This window comes from Plecotus auritus, assembly GCF_963455305.1.
Source record: "Plecotus auritus genome assembly, chromosome: 6".
Classification (NCBI taxonomy): domain Eukaryota; kingdom Metazoa; phylum Chordata; class Mammalia; order Chiroptera; family Vespertilionidae; genus Plecotus; species Plecotus auritus.
Window position 1 is genome coordinate 95,964,767 of NC_137773.1, and position 18,970 is coordinate 95,983,736.

Here is an 18,970-nt window from a genome sequence, read left to right on the forward strand (position 1 = left end):
GTGCGTGAGGGATCCCTCTCTCCGAATAGACAGCTCCCCTGCCCAACTCCACAGAGATCAGCACCCCGCCTCGCTGGGCTGAATGGACTCGTGAAGGCTCAGAGGAGGGACATATTGGGGACACCTGACCAGCCGGGCTGCATGGGACAGGACGGCCCCAGGACAGCTGTCGCCCCTCCTTTCGCGCGGGGCCGGATTGGGGGCGGTGCCTGGCGGGGGTGGGCGGGGGTGGGCGGGCCCCGCAGCGGGGGGAGGGGGCCGCAGTCGTGGGTTCGTGGGCGGCGGGACGCACCGGGCTGGGGGCTGGGGTGGGACCCTGCGTGTGCCATGGAGCTGCTGTCCGCGCTAAGCCTGGGCGAGCTGGCGCTCAGCTTCTCTCGGGTGCCACTCTTCCCCGTCTTCGACCTCAGCTACTTCATCGTCTCCATCCTCTACCTCAAGTATGAGCCAGGTGAGCCCGGGCGGAGGGTTGGAGGGGGCTGGCATCGCGGGGCGGGGGCGAGGAGGGGGAAGAAAGTCCTGGATCGTGGCGGGTGACGGAAGACGGGTTCGGGAGAGCAGGCATGTGCTGGGATCATGGGGTTCTCCCATACCGGGGTGGGAGAACCGTGGAGAAACGTGAGGGAGGGCAAGGAGATGTTAGGGCTGGGGGAGGGGAAGCAGATGGGGGCAGGAGGGAAGGAGAGGAACCTGATAGTTCAGATTAACAGGTGTTGGGGAGTTTGCAGGGAGAGAAGGTCAGGGGTTCTAGTAGGGTAGGGTCGCATGAAGTTGGGTTAGGGGCGTAGGTCGTGGTGAGGGGCCAGTAGGGGGTGGGCGCTGCGGGCTAGGCCAGATGTCTTGGCTGCCCGCAGCGGTGACCTCCCTCCTTGCCCTTGGCTAGGGAGCCAGAGCGGCAGCTGAGTGTCTATATTAGGGCCGGTCGCGCCGGGGTCAGTTTCAGAGAAAGTGACACCGGTGCCCCCTCCCCGCTGCCGCTCTGGGGCTCCCTCCCCTCCCTGCCCCTCAGGGAGGCTGCGCTGGATCTCTGCTCCCGGCCGGAATTCTTCCAGCTCTGGCCCCCATCCTTTCCACTTACTGATCGGAATCGGCCCTAGGGCGGGGTAATTTGGGGTCAGCCTTCTCCCACCAGCTCCAGACCCCCATGGAGAATCGCAGAGGGGAAGACCCAGCTTCTCGGATTTAAATACACACACACACACACACACACACACACACACACACACACACCATTTTTAAAATGAGGATAAATGGCCTCCACAGAATGTGTTCTATTTTTATACAAGGTTCAGGGACTAGTTATTGTTCTCCTAGTATTTTAATTATTCTAGATACACCGGCAAACTAAATGGACGGTAGAATTTAGCTTTAGAAAAAAGATTAATCACCCAAAACTTTGTGACCCTTTCTCCTACTTAGATGTATATTACCCCAGTCTCTTCTCGGAATGGAAATAGTTTTTTTTTTTTTTAATGATAAAAATAGGTGCTCCTGTTTATTTTAAAATCAAGCCAGAAAGCACAAAGGAAAAAAAGAGAATTACAGTTGATGTGGTGGCCACCCTTCCAGACCTCCCTTCTCTGCACTTATAACCCCCAGAGTTATGAATGTAAACCCACGATCTTATGCAGAGTATGGTACTCTGCTTGCCAAGTGTTTTTGTTCCGTTTTATTTTTGCCAGTCCACAGGCCAGAGCCTATTTTTTTTAAAAGCTTTTCTATAGAGCAGTTACTTTGCAAAGCAAAATAAGCTTTGCATTGTCTGTATTTAATAGGCATGACCATGGGTCTGTATTTCCTGAATAGGGATGAATTCCTGGTGGCTCTGGCCAGTCTCAAGGTGAGTACAGAACCCAGCACACCTAAGGAAATCTCATAAATGTAGGACACAGGTGTCTGGAGGAAAGGGGTCTCCAGGCTGGCTGGGAGGATGCAGGAGGGGTCAGGACATTCCTACTGGAGTCACAGAGTAAGGTCCTTTGAACTAGAAGTTTGAATGTTCCTGAAGGTTGAGAGGGTTCAATGGTTCTCAACTCTAGCTGCACGTTTGCGCCTCCTGGGGGCTCTCAAACCCTCCAATTGACTCAGAATATCTGGGGAGGGGCTCTGGTATCCTCCTGTTTGAAGTTCCCCTCCCCCAGTGATTGCTGTCTACTGTCAAGGTTGAGAACCAAGGCCCAGTAAAACTTCCTCCTTTTGTAACTGGGGAAATAGAAAACAGGCGAAGCTAATTTACATACGCAATGAGCCTCTTGTCCTGTGGCTGGTAGATGCTGGTGCTGGGATTCCAACCCAGGTCTGTTTGACCCCAAGAATCACTAGGATTACTCTGGGGTACTTGCTTCCCCTTGGAAAAGCAAGGCGTTGGACTTGGCTGTTAGCGTTCCACCCCACCCCACCCAACCCCCGCATTGGTGGTTCTGCTGAGCCTTTGTAAAGATATCTACTCAGAATTCATGTACAGTTTGCAGAAGCAGGTTCAGAATTTGCAGAATCCCTTCAGAAATTAAGAATTTCCAGACAGTGACAGCAGAACATGAAACTGAATGCAGGGCCCTCTGAGCACCGTGTCCTGGGCAATTGCACAGGTAGCACTCTCAAAGATGAGAGCCAGGCCACCTTTAAGGAAAAATCTCCAAATTGGGAGTGATTCTGTCTCTAGCACAGGCTGCTTACTGAGTCTCCATGAGCTTCAGTTTGCTCATCTGTGAAATGGGCGCATTGGTAAAATAATCCTGAACTTCCTTTCCTAGCTGTTGTGACGATCTGTTGAGAACTTTGTCAATGGTAGGGTCTAAGGCACTTGAGAAACGTACTTACAATTATTTTTTAAGGCAATGAGGGATGTGTTTCCTGGGATGCAGGCATTTTCTGGGTCAGGATTTCCTGAGAATTAAGATGAAGCTGGGAGTGTGGTCCTCAAGTGAACAGCACCTGTGTCCCCTGGGAGCTGGTTAAGAAATGCAGAATTCCAGGCCCACCCCTGACCCAGACATGCATTTGAATAAGATCTCCATAAGCACACTAAAGTTTGAGAAGTGATGAACTGTAAGAGGCTGGAGCTCCTTTTTTAAAAAAAAAATTTTTATTGACTTCAAAGAGAGGAAGGGAGAGGGAGAAAGAGATAGAAGCATTAATGATGAGAGAGAATCATTGATCAGCTGCCTCCTGCATGCCTCCACTGGGAATAGGGCATGTGCCCTGACTGGGAATTGAACCGTGACCTCCTGGTTCATAGGCCAACACTCAACCACTGAGCAACACTGGCTTGTCTGGGGCTCCTTATTAAACCAAGAGTTACTTCCTGGGGCAGGGGGTTCAGGTCTGGCTCACTTCCAGGACCCCCACCTCTATGCAAGAAGACAGGAGGAAGCAGTGGGTGCTGGCTGTTGCCTGCATTATGGAAGGAAGGGAAGAAGGAAGGAAGGAAGGAAGGAAGGAAGGAAGGAAGGAAGGAAGGAAGGAAGGAATTATAATCCTGGTTACCTTAGGCCTGACCCATCCAAAGAACTTTTCAGACCAGTGGTCCTCAGATTAGACCCACTTTGAGAGCTTTTAAAAATCATCTAGGTAGCATCCCTCCATCATTTAAATCAGAATCTCTGGGGGTAGCACCAGCATCAGTATTTTATTTTCTATAGAGCAGTTACTTTGCAAAGCAAAATAAGCTTTGTATTGTTATAGCATGACTATGGGTCTGTATTTCCTGTATGGGGATGAATTCCTGGTGGCTCAGGACAGTCCCATCCCAAGGTGAGTACAGAATCCAGCACACCTTAGGAAATCTCAAACTGTGGAGCAGGAGCCTCCCAGGAATGTAGGACACACGCGTCTGGAGGCAAGGGTCTCCAGGCTGGCTAAGAGGATGCAGGAGGAGTCAGGACATTCCTACTGGAGCCACAGAGTAAGTTCTCTGAACAAGAAGTTTTGCCAATATAATATGTTTTATAAAATGCTTTTATCTTATCATACCATTTAAATATTTTCTAAAATGTATTTTTCAGTTATAATATTATATTAGTTTCAGGTGTTTTAAGGTTCCCCTCATGAGACCCAGGTCTCTCCACCAATGTTTCCCAACCTCGGCACTATTGATGGTTAGAACCAGACCATTCTCTGTGGTGGGGGCAGTTCTGTGCATTTCAGGGTGTTTTACAGCATCACTGGCCTCTACCCACTAGCTGCTGATCTTTTTACTGTCTCCATAGTTCTACCCATTGTGACAACCAACACTGTCCCCATACATTGCCAATGTCCCAGATATTTGCTCCCAGTTGAGAACCATTGATCTAGACTGAATCTCAACCTCCAGTGCTATCAAGGACCAGGCAGGTGACAGATGGGAAGCAATAAACCAGCTTGTGAGGACCATGCCCAGGTGAGATCCAGCCAGGCTCATCTCCACCTGGTTGGGGCTTGGAACCATCAGAACTGGTTTTTCCAGGGAAGCTGGAAATGTGATTTGGCTATTGGAACACTTCTTTTTTTTTTTCTTGTTTTCTTTTATTTAAATTAATAGACTATTTCTAGAGCCATTTTAGATCTAGATCAAAATTAATCTGAAACGACAGTTTCTATATATTACTGACCACCCCCATCACATACACATAGCCTTTCCCACCACCAACATTCTCCACCAGAGTGGTACATTTGTTACAATTAATGAACCAACATCATTATCAACATTGTTATTATCATGTAATTATTATCATAGATTGACAACATCGTTATCAACCAGTCTATAGTTTACATTAGGAATCTTTGGTGGTGTACATTTATGAATTTTGACAAATGTATAATGACATGTACTCCCCATTATAGTATCATACAGAATAGTTTTACTGCCTTAAAAATCCCCTGTGCTCCACCTATTCATTACTCTCCCCTACCCTCCACCTGGAACCCCTACCAATCTCTGATTTTTTTTCCTTTTAAAATATGTTTTTGTTGATTTCAGAGAGAGGAACGGAGAGGGAGAGAGAGATAGAAACATCAATGATGAGAATCATTGCTTGGCTGCCTCCTGCACGCACCCTACTGGGGATGGGGCCAAATCTCAGGCATGTGCCCTGACTGAGAATCGAACAGTGACCTTCTGGTTCATGGGTTGGTGCTCAACCTCTGAGCCACACCAGCCAGGCAACCTCTGATCTTTTTACTGTCTCCATAGTTCTACCTTCCCCAGACTGTTAGACTCATGCAATCTGTATCCTTTTCAGACTGGCTTCTTTCACTCAGTAATATGCATTTAGGGTTCCTCCACATCTTTTTGTGGCTTGATAGGTCATTTCTTTTTACTGTTAAATAATATTCCATGGTATGGATGTACTACAGTTTAATTATTAAACTATTGAAGGACATCTTGGCTGCAGTTTGAACATTTAAAAAATTCTGTGTGGGTACCAGGCCAGTGTGGCTCAGTGGTTGAGCATCGACCCATGAACCAGGAGATTGAGGTTCCATTCCCCATCAGGGCACATGCTCAGGTTGCAGGCTCAATCCCCAGTAGGGGGCATGCAGGAGGCAGACGAGCAATGATTCTCTCTTATTATTGATGTTTCTCTCTCTCTCTCCTCTCCCTTCCTCTCTCTGAACTCAATAAAAGCATATTTAAAAAGCAATTCTGTGTGAGCTAAGAGAACACTTTCTTTTTTTTTTTTAATATATTTTATTGATTTTTTTACAGAGAGGAAAGGAGAGGGATAGAGAGTTAGAAACATCGATGAGAGAGAAACATCAATCAGCTGCCTCCTGCACACCTCCCACCGGGGTTGTGCCCACAACCAAGGTACATGCCCTTGACCGGAATCGAACCTGGGACCTTTCAGTCCGCAGGCTGACGCTCTAACCACTGAGCCAAACCGGTTTCGGCAGAGAACACTTTCTTGATCTCTGGTTTGAATTGTAAGCTTTTTGAGGGCAGAGGGCTGCTCATCTCCAACCTTGCAAGGCAGGGACTACCAACTCCTACAAGGAAGGAAACTGAGGCAGAGAGCTTTGCTCAAAGGCTCAGAAAAAGAGGATTTAGAGTTGCTGAGAGATTCTGTCAGTATACCTCATATGTTTAGACTTCAGACTAAATAGCACCAAATGAGGGGCAGTGCTGAAAATGCCCTGGGGGACCTGCTAGCACTTCCCTGCCTTGGGAATGTCATGGAGCCCATCAAGGAGACCTGATCGGGTCTCCTCCTTCCTCTAAGGCAGAGCTGATTTTTATAAATCCATCCACTAGAATTTCTACCCACAGGTACTTTCCATTTCAGTTCAGTTCCAGGAATAACTCTCACATAATTACTAGGCACTAAGCAATTCTTTTCCGCCTCACAGGCACACTGGGGTGACCAACTCAGCCAGGTTTGCCCAAGATAAGAATCCAAAGTCCCATGTCCCCGGAACTCTTAGGTCCCAGGCAAACTGGGATAGCACCTAAGCAGATTGAAGCCAGGAGAGGGGAGAACTTTGGTGGCAAACCTGGGGTTGAAACCTATATTTTGCTGCTTCTGGGTGCTATCCCCAAACCAAGGAGTGTGGCAAAGGGAAGGAGCTGGACTGTTTTTCAGCCCCTGCCTTGCTATGGGTCTTCAGGGCAGGTTGTCTCCATCAGCCTCAGTCTTCTCATCTGTGGCAATGGGGAGACTGTTCCTGTCCTTCCAGGATTGCCAGAAGGGTATTGATAATGAATAAGAAACATGACGATTATGATGCACATTGCATTGATTAATCAATACAACTCCATGAATGGGGTACTTCCATTCTCTCTATCTCTCTTTTTGTTAATCCTCACCAGAGAACATGCTGAGAGAGAGGGAGGGAGAGCGAGAGGGAGAGCGAGAGAGAGAGAATCCATGGGAGAGAAAAACATCTATTGGTTGTCTTCCATATGCTCCCCAACTAGGGATCAAACCCGCAAACCAGTTATGTGCACTGACTGGGAATCAAACTTGCAACCTTTCGGTGCACAGAACAAAGGCTCAATCAAATGAGCCTCATTCTCTTTTGACAGCAGAGGAAACAGAGATTGGGGAGGGAGCAGTCATTTGCCCAAGGCCATGCCTGAGTGAGCAGCAGAGCCAAAACCCAGGCGTGTGACTTTATTTTAATTAGGACTCACCATGGTACAAACATGGAATCTGCTTTACTCCTGTGAAACCCAGGTCCTCACCCCTACTCCCCAGTCTCAGTCCCTGGGATAGCCCCAGAGGGCACCCAAAAGACCCTGGAAAGAATTCAACCCCTGGGGGCTATTTTTAAACGCAGAGGTATCCATTTCTGCAAAACATGGGTGCCTCACCTGACCTGGTCCCTGCAGGCCCCACCAGCTGCTCTGAAGGATTAACGCTCAGCTGGCAGGGTTTTAAATAGACACTCCAGAGAAGAGAACTCTGCTTTCTTAAATCCTGTAATTAAATCCTTAAATACTGAGACTTTAAGATAATCTGGCAGGGAAAAGATGCGCATGGTGCACGTAACTACATGGTGAGATTGAGGAAGGAAAATTTGGTTCCAATCATCAGTAGGAGTTGAGCAAAGTAAGGATTAAGGGATTGCACCTGACAGAAGGAAAGGGACACACAGAGAAAAAAATGGTTTGTCCAAGATCACATGGTTAGTTGGTGGGGATGGCGAAGAGGAAGGGTAGGGTGTTGATGACTTACTCTAAAACAACTTTTATTAGGCATGCTTTCTCATTATAAAATGTAGAATATGCAAGAGAATGGTTAAATAACTTGTGATCTAGTTCTATGATGGAACATTATACAACAGTAAAAAAATGAATATTATTTTTAAACATATTGTGCTCAGTGAAAAAGACACATGCAAAAGGCCATGTCATATACAGGGGTGGGCAAAAGCAGATTTACATTTGTAATACAAATAAACAATACAATGATTAATAAATAACAGTACAAGAATAAACTGTTTTGTGTACTCATATCTCTAAACCTACTTTGCCCACCTCTATATTTCCATCTACATGTAATATATAAGTTTTAGGACATTTTCATCACCCCAAAAGGAAATCCCATTGCTATTAACTGTCACTCCCCATTACATCTCCCCCAGCCCCTGCCAAGCGCTAATTCGCTTTCTGTTCCTATGGATTTGCCTGCTCTGGACATCTATATATACATATATATAAACAGGGAATATGCTAATTAGCCAGGCATCACAACCGCTCAGGAGGAGGCTGCATCACGACCTCTTAGGAGGAGCAGTGCACGCAGATGGGCGGGAGGGGACTGCATGCCTCCCCCAGGCCCATCGGCCACGGGGAGGCTGGGGCTGGGGGTGGGCCAGAGTGGAGACACAACACACAGGAGCGCCTGCCCTCACCCCAGCGGACACAACAAACAGCTGGCGCTACGAGGGTCTGGCGCGGGTCCCGGCCCCCCTCGGCGTGCCTCCTCGCACGGCAGGAGGTGGGGTGCCTCCTCGCGCGATTTCAATCCCACGCTGGGCCTCTAGTTTCATACAAATGGTATCATACAATGTATGGTCTTATGGCTTTTTGTGTCTGGCTGCTTTCACTTAGCATGTTTTCAAGACTCATCTATGTTGTAGTATCTATCAAGACTTCATTCCTGCCCTTGTCAATGTGCCCAGTGGTTAGAGCATTGGCCAAAGGGTTGAAGGTTTGATTCCTGGTCAAAGGGCACGTCACGTACCTGCATTGCAGGTTCAATCACCAGTCAGTCAGGACAAGTGTGGGAGGCAACCAATCAATGTGTCTCACATCAGTGTTTCTCTCTCTCTCCCTCCCACCCCCCCAAAAGATTTTATTCCTTTTTTAAAATTAATTTATTTTCCAATTACAGTTGACATACAATATTATATTACTTTCATGTGTACAATATAGTGACTAGACATTTATCTACCTTGCAAAGTAATCACTCCAATAAGGACTTCATTCCTTTTTAAGGCTGAATAATGTTCCATTATATGGATATGTCACATTTTGTATCTATATATCATTTGATGGACACTGAGGATGTTTCCACCTTTTGATGATTATGCTGCTATGAATATGGACTTTTTAAAAAAATGTTTTTATTGATGTTTAGAGAGAGCGGAAGGGAGAGGGGAGAGAGGGAGAGAAATATCAATGAGAGAAACATTGATCAGCTGCCTCCTTCACGTCCCCTACTGAGGATCAAGGCCACAACCTGGCCTTGTGTCCTAACCAGGAATCGAACTGGCGACCTTTTGGCGCCTGGGACAATACTCAACCAACTGAGCCACACTGACTGGGCAATATATCTTTCTGAGGTTCACAGTTCAATTCACACACGTTCTCTATGTCTGTCTGGAATATTATTGAGCCTTAAAAAGAAAGGAAATTCTGACACATGCTACGACATGGATTAACCTTGAGGACATGAAATAAGCCAGTCACAGAAAAAAAGCCAAATACTTTACGATTCCACCCCTTTATCCCCCTGCCTCCCAGGAGCAGTAGAGCTGGCCCGGCGCCACCCCATGGCATCCTGGCTGTGTGCCATGCTGCACTGCTTCGGGAGTTACATCCTGGCTGATCTGCTCCTCGGGGAGCCCCTGATCGACTACTTCAGCAACAACTCCAGCGTCCTGCTGGCCTCCGCTGTCTGGTAAGCATTGCCAGGCTAGCAGGGTGTGGGAGAGCAGAACTGGAGGGCCAGGGTGACCCATTCACCAGAGAGGTGGGAGGCGGGAGGGACTGGGATCCAACAGCACAACCTCCACAGTGGCCCTGCAGGCACTGTTCTGTTGCTCAGCTCTGTCCTGAGCCAGGCACGCAAGAAGTATACACCCTCACCTCCCAGGGCCCCCAGAATCTCTCCCCCTGATGCTTGGCATTCTCTCCCTGAAGGTACCTGATTTTCTTCTGTCCCTTGGACCTCTTTTACAAGTGTGTCTGCTTCCTGCCTGTGAAACTCATCTTTGTGGCCATGAAGGAGGTGGTGAGAGTCCGAAAGATCGCTGTGGGCATCCACCACGCGCATCACCACTACCACCATGGGTGGTTCGTCATGATTGCCACTGGCTGGGTCAAAGGTAAACAGGACCATAATGATGACAGCCAAAAATCACCCAGTTGAGAACCCTGGTCCAATGGTACATATTGGGCAGCCAGGCTGAGGGGTATCAGGACTGCTGCAAGGGTCCAAGCTCCCCATTAGCCCACACCTTTAGAGCAAATAAGAAGATTCTTCCAGAAATTTAACTGTCAAAGGTAAATAGGACAATGATGAAACAATGACAGCTGATTCCCAGAGCAGGGTTTCTCAATTGTGGCACTACTGACATTGGTGCTGGATCATTCTCTGTGGTGGGGGCCATCCTATGAATGGCCAGGTGTTGAGCAGCATCCCTGGCCCTCACCCACCAATAGCACACCCCCCTCCCCAGTTGTGACAACCAAAAATGTCTCTAGACATGGCCAAATGCCTCCTCGGGGACAAAATCACCTCAGTTGTGAGCCCCTGGTACAGTGGTGCAGGTCAGGAACCCCAGCTCACAGCTGCTCCTGGAGAGGTTATTCTTTTTTTTTTTTTTAATATATATTTTATTGATTTTTTACAAAGAGGAAGGGAGAGGGATAGAGAATTAGAAATATCAATTCAGCTGCCTCCTACACACCCCCTACTGGGGATGTGCCCGCAACCACAGCACATGCCCTTGACCGGAATCAAACCTGGGACCCTTCAGTCCATAGGCCAACGCTCTATCCACTGAGCCAAACCCATTAGGGCTAGAGAGGGTATTCTTCCTGGAAATGTAACCATTGTGTCTCCCTGTACTAATTCCCCGGGGGTGTAGCATGCCTCCCCAAGGGCAAGTGGTTTGAGAAAGATTGAGAGCTCAGAGTCCTGAGGAGAGAGGCTATGTGTAGGGGGCCCCCTGGAAACCTCAGGGTCCTGGATTGGAAGCCTCAGGGCAGACAGCCCAGGTTGGTCCAAGCCTTTCAGGTGGGGTATTAGCTCGATTCCTTCATGCTTGTTTTGTTCCAAATGTGCTGCTGTGTGACCTTCGGCATGACTCTGCCTGCTCTGAGCATGTTTCCTCACCTGCAACTGATCCTCACACACCCAGGCTCATTGTCCCCCTGGAGAGGACTCCAGGAGCGGAGAGTCTGCTTCCTTGGGAAGCAGCCAAGAAGGAAGCTGGGGGTGGCGGGTTCATTCAGAAGCACCCTGTTTCGTAGGCTCTGGTGTTGCCCTCATGTCCAACTTTGAGCAGCTGCTCCGAGGGGTCTGGAAGCCAGAGACCAACGAGATCTTGCACATGTCCTTGTGAGTACCCCGTCCTCCCCGCCTGTTCCTCCTGTGCCCCCTGGACCTGACCCTGGATTGGATACTTCTGGTAACTTGGAGGTCTAGCTCCTGATTCTGCCTTCCAAAAGCTTCCAGAGGACATGTCTGGGGGTACTCAGAGAGGGAACCACAACTCTGCCTAGGGAACAGGGGCAGGCAGAGATGCAGGGAAATCAGATACTTGATTTGGGTTTTGAAGAGTGAATAGGAGTTTTCTGGCAAAGAAGGAGCCTCTGATTCAGAGGCCATCACTTCTGCCAAGTCAGAAAAAGAACAACAATTCTGCCTGGTCTACAGGGTAGGCGTGCACAGGTGGGTGGGGAGCATGGGGCATGGAGTGTGGGAATGCAGCTGGAGCTCAGTGGAGAATGGTGGGCAGGGCCAGACTGCAGCATCCAGGACCTACCCCAGAACCCTGCACTGCATTTAGCCTAATGCATTTTTTAAAAGACCTCACAGGGTCAGGCTAGTTAAATTTTCTCCCAATCTACAATAAGTAAGACTATAGCTATTAAAATATGACAAAACTAAAAGGCTTACCCATAGACCAATGAAAATTGCCTGTTGTTTTACACTTTGGAGAATGTGGCTATATCTCGTTTCATCTCCACGAGAAATCTGTTCCCACCCTTAGTTCACTGACAGAGAAATAGGGCCCAGATGGTTGCATCGCCTGCTACTAAGCAGGCAAGTGGCTTCCCCTCTCGGATTCTCATCAGCTGAGGGGAGGGTTCCATGGAATCACAGACATAACCCCCTGGCCCTGGTACCTGGTGAGTGCTTTGGCAATATCATCGTTAGGTACATGCAATGAGTGACAGACATCAGAAGCAGAAGTCATGGGTCTGTCTCTTGCAACAAGATAAAATCTGAGAAACCTAGCCTGCAAGGAAGAAAAAGAAAGCTAAGAAAAATGGTTTATTGTAACCCCACATCCTGGGGAGCGTGCTGTTTGGGGGTCCCTAGGACCACCCTCGGGTTTGATGATTTGCTAGGACTCACAGAACTCGGCAAAGCCCTTTTGCTCAGGGTTACAGTTTATTACAGGACACAGATTAAAATGAGCAAAGCTAAGGTACACATGGGGCAGCATCCAGGGGAGACGGGGCTGAACCTCTGGCTGTCCCCTCTCAGTGGAGCCGTGTGGACGGCGCCTGTTTCTCCCAGCATCCATGTGTGACTATGTGCACTGAATAGTCACAGCGAACTTCCCAACTCTGGTGTCCAGGGATTTATTGCGGCTCCGTGACACAGACATAGCTGACCACCTGCATGTCTGACCTCAGCCTCCAGCTCCCCTAAAAGTTGAGCTGATACCACATGGCCCAAGATCCCCACCGTAAATCACACTCTTACTCTCTGGTGTGACCCAAAGTCCCCAAGGAAACAAAGACTCCTGTCACATGGGACACTCCCAGGCTTAGAGGACACCTCCCAGGCTCCAGAGACAAAGGCCAGATCTCTCTGAGTCAAGTTAACCCTTTACTGCACAGAGACACCACCTCCCCCACACCATGCGGGTGTTTTCCCATTTCACACTCAGCCAAGGGGAGCTGCGGCCGGCTGGGGGCAGGCAGAGAAGGGGGTCTGGGACAGAGGTCCAAAGGCCTGAGCTGTGACATGCCTCCCAGTAACCATGGCTGTCCCCTCCAGCCCCACCAAGGCCAGCCTGTATGGAGCTATCCTCTTCACCCTCCAGCAGACCCGCTGGCTCCCGGTGTCCAAAGCCAGTCTCATCTTTATCTTCACCATGTTTATGGTGTCCTGTAAGGTAAGCCTTCCTGTCATGACCCACGCCCACCTGCACTTTCCTGTCCAAGAAAGGAGAACCCTAGGTGGGGATGGAGGCCGGGACCTTGCCCATAGGTCTGTGCATGGAGAGGGGTCTGAGAAGAGCCAGCAGGTGGGCTCGAGAGTGAGGGAACAAGTCTTTCCCAGCAGAAGGCCCAGCCTAGGAAAAGCTGAGAGGGAGACAGGAGTATGCAGGGTCTGCGTGCCTTGGGTGTGGAGAGCAGAGGGACAGGTACCCTCAGGATGCTGGGCTACACCAAGAATGGTGCTGGTCTGATCATCAGGCCTTGAGTTGGGGTCTCCCCACCCTCCAGGAGGAGTTTTGAGGGGCCACATTCTCCTCCCTCCCTGTGGAGCTGGTACTGAGGTACAAAGGCCTGAGCCGTCAAAAGAGAATTAGTGACTCCAGGCCGAGCAACGCTCCTCCCTGAGCCCAGGTGTGGGAGTTCTTCTGGGGAGAGAGTGACCAGCTGTCCCGCTGGGCCCAGCATTGTCTTGGTTTTAGCACCAAAAGTTCCACAGCCCCGGACAGTTGGTCACCCTCCTGAGGGTGCGGGGTTATGCAGCCAGAGGGCTGGGTGTGGCCTACCTCTGACCTTGATCTGGCTGATCTTCTCTCCCCCCACCCCCTTGGCTTTCTCTCTCCATCTCTCTCTGTCGCTCTGCTGTCCCCCTGTCCCCCTGCCACCTCTCCTCAGGTGTTCCTGACAGCCACCCACTCCCACAGCTCCCCTTTCGATGTTCTGGAGAGCTATATCTGTCCCGTGCTGTTTGGGACGGCCTTGGTGGGTGACCATCACCACGACAACCACGGTGGGGCCCATGGAGGGGCCCATGGTGGCAGTGGGCCCGGCTCCCCGCACTCTGCCATGGCCACCAAGTCCAAGGAGGAGCTGAGTGAGGGCTCCAGGAAGAAGAAAACCAAGAAGGCAGATTAGGCAGTGGCCCACGGGGCTTGTGGGGTGCTGGGGAGAAGAACCAGACCCAGAACCTTCAGAGTCAAGGTTGGGGGAGGTGTCTTGGGCTCATTTGTCCCCTCTCTAGGCCTCACCTTCCCTGTCCGCAAACTGGGGCCCTTAGCCCACCTCTGGGGCTGATGTGAGGGGTTAGATGAGATATGGGGTAAAGGGCGTTTGTAGGAATGGGGTTTCTCTCTGTGGAACCCCTGTCGAGCCAGATTTGGGGGAGGGGAGGGGCACAGAATCATGGCAGTGGCTCCAGCCAGAAACACTGGCAGTTATGTTCTTGGCTCTATTATTTCCTTCTAAAATTATGTTTTGACTGTATTTCAAGCATTATTGAGACATTTATTTGACGGATGATTCCTGAGTACCTTCTGCGAGACAGCTGCTATGATTGCCACATCTTGCAGACTCCTCCTGGGCGTCCCTGGGCAAGGGGCCTCCTTCTCTGAGCCTTGTGCTCCCCATCTGTGTAATGGGGTCCCCTGGCCCTCCTCTAAACAAGAGCTGATGTGAGGCTGGACATGAGCCAGCCTTTCGTGCTCAGAAGCACCGTGCAGTCAGCAGGAGAGCCATGGCGGGTGTTCCCTGTGCTTGAGGACTGCTTTGTGCTTTAGATTGTTTGTGTTTGTGGGTTGGAGACCCCCACAAGGTACCTGGCAGGAAGGAGGCCTTCAGTAGACACATCTAGGCCAGACTTGAGAACGTGGAAGAGGGGGAGAGGCTTGTTCTGATCCTTGGCTTCGGGCTACCCCTAAACCAAAGAAATACAGCTGGCTGAGCAGGGGTCCCAGGGTCCAGCCTTGTCCAGGGGGCTCCAAGCACTCGCTGTTGGGCCCTGGAAGCATCAGGCCTTCCTCATGCTGGCTCATTGCTGCTCATTCAGTCACTCAACAAACATGTTTCCGCTTACTCTGCCAAGCCTTGCGCTGCTGCTGGGTAGGCTGGGAACTTGCTTCTGGGTGAATAAGGAGGATGGTAGCTGAAGGCCCCTCCCAGCTGCCTTCATCTAATCCTAGGTCACCAGGATGTCTGAGAGAGGTGGGTAGATTGAGTATGGCCAGTCGCAGGTGGGAGTTTGGGCCCAGACCAGGCCAGCCAGGGGTTGTCCTCCGCACATGGGTGCTCAGAGTGTGCTCAGGGCATTAGCCTGCAGCTGCTTCAAGATTGTCTTGGAGTTATTGTGGTCCCAGGTGTTGCCCAGTTGCTGGGAAAGTGCCTTGATCTGGTGATACCTGGGAGCTGGGTGGGTCCTAAGACTGTAAGGCCCTGAATCCATCCTCTTGCATGTCCATCAAGGCTCGGCATGAAGGTTCAGCAAATAAATCTGTTGTGAAAGAATCCTGTTGGTTTGTCTGATTCATTCCTGATTTTTTCTTAGAGATGCTCAGAGTTTCCTGGGGAAGGAGGCTCATGGCATCCTTTGATCGCCAGTGGGAAGTAGTGGCCATGGGTGAGGTCTGGGTTCAAATTTTTGCTCTGCCACCAGCAGGTCATGGGGCCTCCCCTTTTCCAAGCCCATTTGCTTCCAGGGAAAAGGGGGTGATAATTATCATTGTCCTTCAAAGATAGGTGGGATTAATTAAAAGGGGGTGATAATTATCATTGTCCTTCAAAGATAGGTGGGATTAATTTGCAGTTAAGAGTCTGTGCAAGATTCTGTTAATAGAAAAAGACAAGCCACAGATGGGAGGAAATCTTTGAAAATTATATATCTGATAAAGAATTGTATCCAGAATGTATAAAGAATTCTAAAAACTCAAATATAAAAAAACAGCTTAATTTTAAAATGAGCAAAGGACTTGAATGGGCACTTTGCCATAAAGAATATAGAAATAAGCATACAAAGAGACACTCAACATCCGTGGCCATTGGAAATATCGGCGGGAAGGTACCACTTCACACTCATGAGGACCGCTAACAACAAAAAGACTGACCATGCCAAGTGCTGGGGAGCATGTGGAGCAACTGGGACCCTCATACACTGCAGGCAGTGTAGCCCCTTTGGAAGGCAGTTTGGCAGTTTCTTAAGAAGTTAAAAGTGCACTTATCATACGACCCAGCATTCCACTCTTGGGTATTCGCCCAAGAGAAGTGAAAGTGTGTCCACACAAAGACATGCACACAAAAGTTCGTAGCAGCTTTTTAAAAAATTGTTGACAGTATTATAGATGTCCCCCATTTTCCCCTTTGCCCCCCTCCACCCAACCCTTGCCCCACCCAAGGCCTTCCTCACACTATCGTTTATGTCCATGGGCTATGCATATATGCATATATGTTCTTTGGTTAATCTCTCCCCATCCCTCCCACCTCATTCCCTCTGAGAGCTGTCAGTCTGTTCCATGCATCCATGTCTCTGGACCTATTTTGTTCATCAGTTTATTTTGTTCACTAGATTCTACATATAAGTGAGGTCATGTGCTATTTGTCTTTCTATGACTGGCTTATTTCACTTAGCATTATACTCTCCAGGTCCCTCCATGCTGTCACAAAGGGTAAAAGATCCTTCTTTTTTTTATAGCCACATAGTATTCTTTTGTGGAAATGTACCACAGCTTTTTAATCCACTCATCTACTGATGGGCATGCTTAGCTGTTGTAAATAACACTGCTATGAACATAGTGGTATATATATTCTTTCTGAATGGTGTTTCAGGATTCTTAGGATATATTCCCAGATGTGGGATCACTGGATCAAATGGCAGTTCTATGTTTTTGAGGAAACTCCATACTGTTTTTCATAGTGGCTGCACCAGTCTGCATTCCCACCAGCAGTGTACCAGGGTTTTGTTAATAGCCCCAAACTGGAAACAAACAAATGCCCCAAAAAGGTGAACGGATAAATAATTGCCCCATCCAAGGGATTACTGCTCAGCAATAAAAAAGAACCAAATGGAATAGCATGAATGAGCTTCATATGCATTGTGATAGGTAAATAAAAGTCATCCAAAAATAATGCATATTGTCTGAGCCCCTTTATATAAAATTCTAGAAATAGAAAGCTGATTAATGGGTGCTTGGGGAGAGGAGGAGAGGTGGGTGGGAGGGATGGCAAGAAAGCACAAGGGGTCTGGGCGATGGATGTCTTCACCATCCTGTGTGTGGTAATGGCTTCACGGGTCTATATACCTCACAATTTATCAAATTGTATACTTACTAATATGAACAGTTTAGTATATGTCTATGGTACCTCAACCAAGCTGTAAAAAAATCTTCAGTAAGAAAAACACACACATTTAAAATTAGGCAAAATATTTGAACAGATAATTCACCAAAGAAAATATATGGATGGCAGGTAATCACAAGAAATACACATTAAAAGCACAATGAAATGCCACTGCATATCTGTCATGGGCTGAATTACCTTACCTTCAACATTTATATGTTGAAGTCCTAAGCTCTAGTACCTCGGACTGTAACCATATTTAGAGATAGGGTCTTCAAAGACGTGATTAGGTTACAATGAGGTCTTTAGGGTGGACCCTAATTCAATATGACTAGTGTCCTTATAAGGGGAAGAGACAAGGACACAGACACGTGCAGAGGGAAGACCATGGGAGGACACAGAGAAGATGGTTGTCTGCAGGCCGTGGAGAGAGGTCGCAGAAGAAACCAACCCTGCCAGCACCTTGATCGTGGGCTTCTAGCTGCCAGAACAGTCAGAAAATACAATTCCGTGGTTTAAGCCACTCAGGGTTTTGTTATGGCAGCCCTAGCAAATGAATACAATATTGTCCAGAAAGGATAAAGTAAAAATAACTCACAATACCAGGTGCTGCTAAAGATTTGGAGCCACTGGGACACTCACATGGTGCTGGTGGAAAACAGTTGGGCAGTTTCCTATGAAATTATGCATTGTGAAATTAAACATCACTTACCATATAACACAGCGATCCCATTCCTAAGTGAAACGCACACTCGTGTTCACACTAACGTTTAAAGCAAGCTGATTATGGTAATCACCGAGAGCTGGAAGCATCCCAGGTGTCCATCAGCTGGTGAGTGGGTGAACGTTACACAACGGTCCCATCATACAATGAATACTACCCCGTGATGAAAAGGAAGAAACTTCTCATACTCACAGCAAAGTGGAAGAATCTCAAGTGCATTTGCTAAGGGAAATGTGAAGGACCCACGTCCCACGTGGTTCAGGGTTCGGGCTCTGGAAAAGGGGCCGCACGCAAATGAAAGAACGAGACAAGAAATAATAATTTGGAAATATTGGGGGACCAGGCGGGAGCCCAGCTCAAGAGGAAGGACTCCGCTTGGGTTCCAGCCTCGCCATCCTTTTATTCAATTTGGGATACACCTATAGCCCCTAGGCAGGCAATTTCCAGTATCAGGCAGACTATCTTATCAGTAAGGATTTACATGACTGTCTGGTGGGGAAGTTGCTTCAGCTACCATTGTCTGGACTAAACAGTGGGTGTACGCCCTGACCTTTGCCAGAGCTCAAGGGTCACTAGCCTTCTGGGATCCCTGTCCACACCTCTCTGCTAGTCAAGACAATGGGCGGCTTCTCGCAGGGAAAGAAGCCAGGTTCACTGTATCCTGTGCACTCCCATTATAGGGATTTTAGGAAAGGCAAAATTAGAGGCACGGAAAACAGGTCAGTGGGTGCCAGGGGCGGGGGTGGGAGGGGAGATGGTCTGGAAAGAGGCCGGGGTATTTGGGAAGGTTGACGAAACTGTTCTGTATCTTGATGTGGTGAGGAATCCATAACCATATCTTTATCAAAACTCATAGAACTGTGCGCTGAGAATTCTACTTTCTTCTAAAATGAAAAGGATAAAGCAGAATAGGCACTTGAAGCTTCCCAGACCCTTCACATCCTGGCTTTTCACCTGCGAGGTGTGTGGCCAGGGGCGGGTGACTCCCCTCTCCGCACCTCAGTCTCCTCTGAGGACGACTAGCAGGAGTGGCTGGG

General features: G+C 48.7%; 1 protein-coding gene across 2 annotated transcripts; it reads left to right on the forward strand.

Moving 5' to 3' along the window:
* The first annotated feature begins 240 nt into the window (after positions 1–240).
* On the forward strand, positions 241–15,379 carry TMEM38A (transmembrane protein 38A). 2 transcript variants are annotated; one of them, XM_080672761.1, is made up of 6 exons: positions 241–451; positions 9,449–9,605; positions 9,848–10,032; positions 11,183–11,270; positions 12,945–13,062; positions 13,781–15,379. In XM_080672761.1, the coding sequence occupies exons 1-6, from the start codon at positions 328–330 to the stop codon at positions 14,018–14,020; spliced, it is 912 nt and encodes a 303-aa protein (XP_080528887.1). In that variant the 5' UTR covers positions 241–327; the 3' UTR covers positions 14,021–15,379. The 2 variants fall into 2 exon arrangements, with proteins under 2 accessions (XP_080528887.1, XP_080528888.1); XM_080672762.1 differs by lacking the exon at positions 11,183–11,270.
* Positions 15,380–18,970: the final 3,591 nt, after the last annotated feature.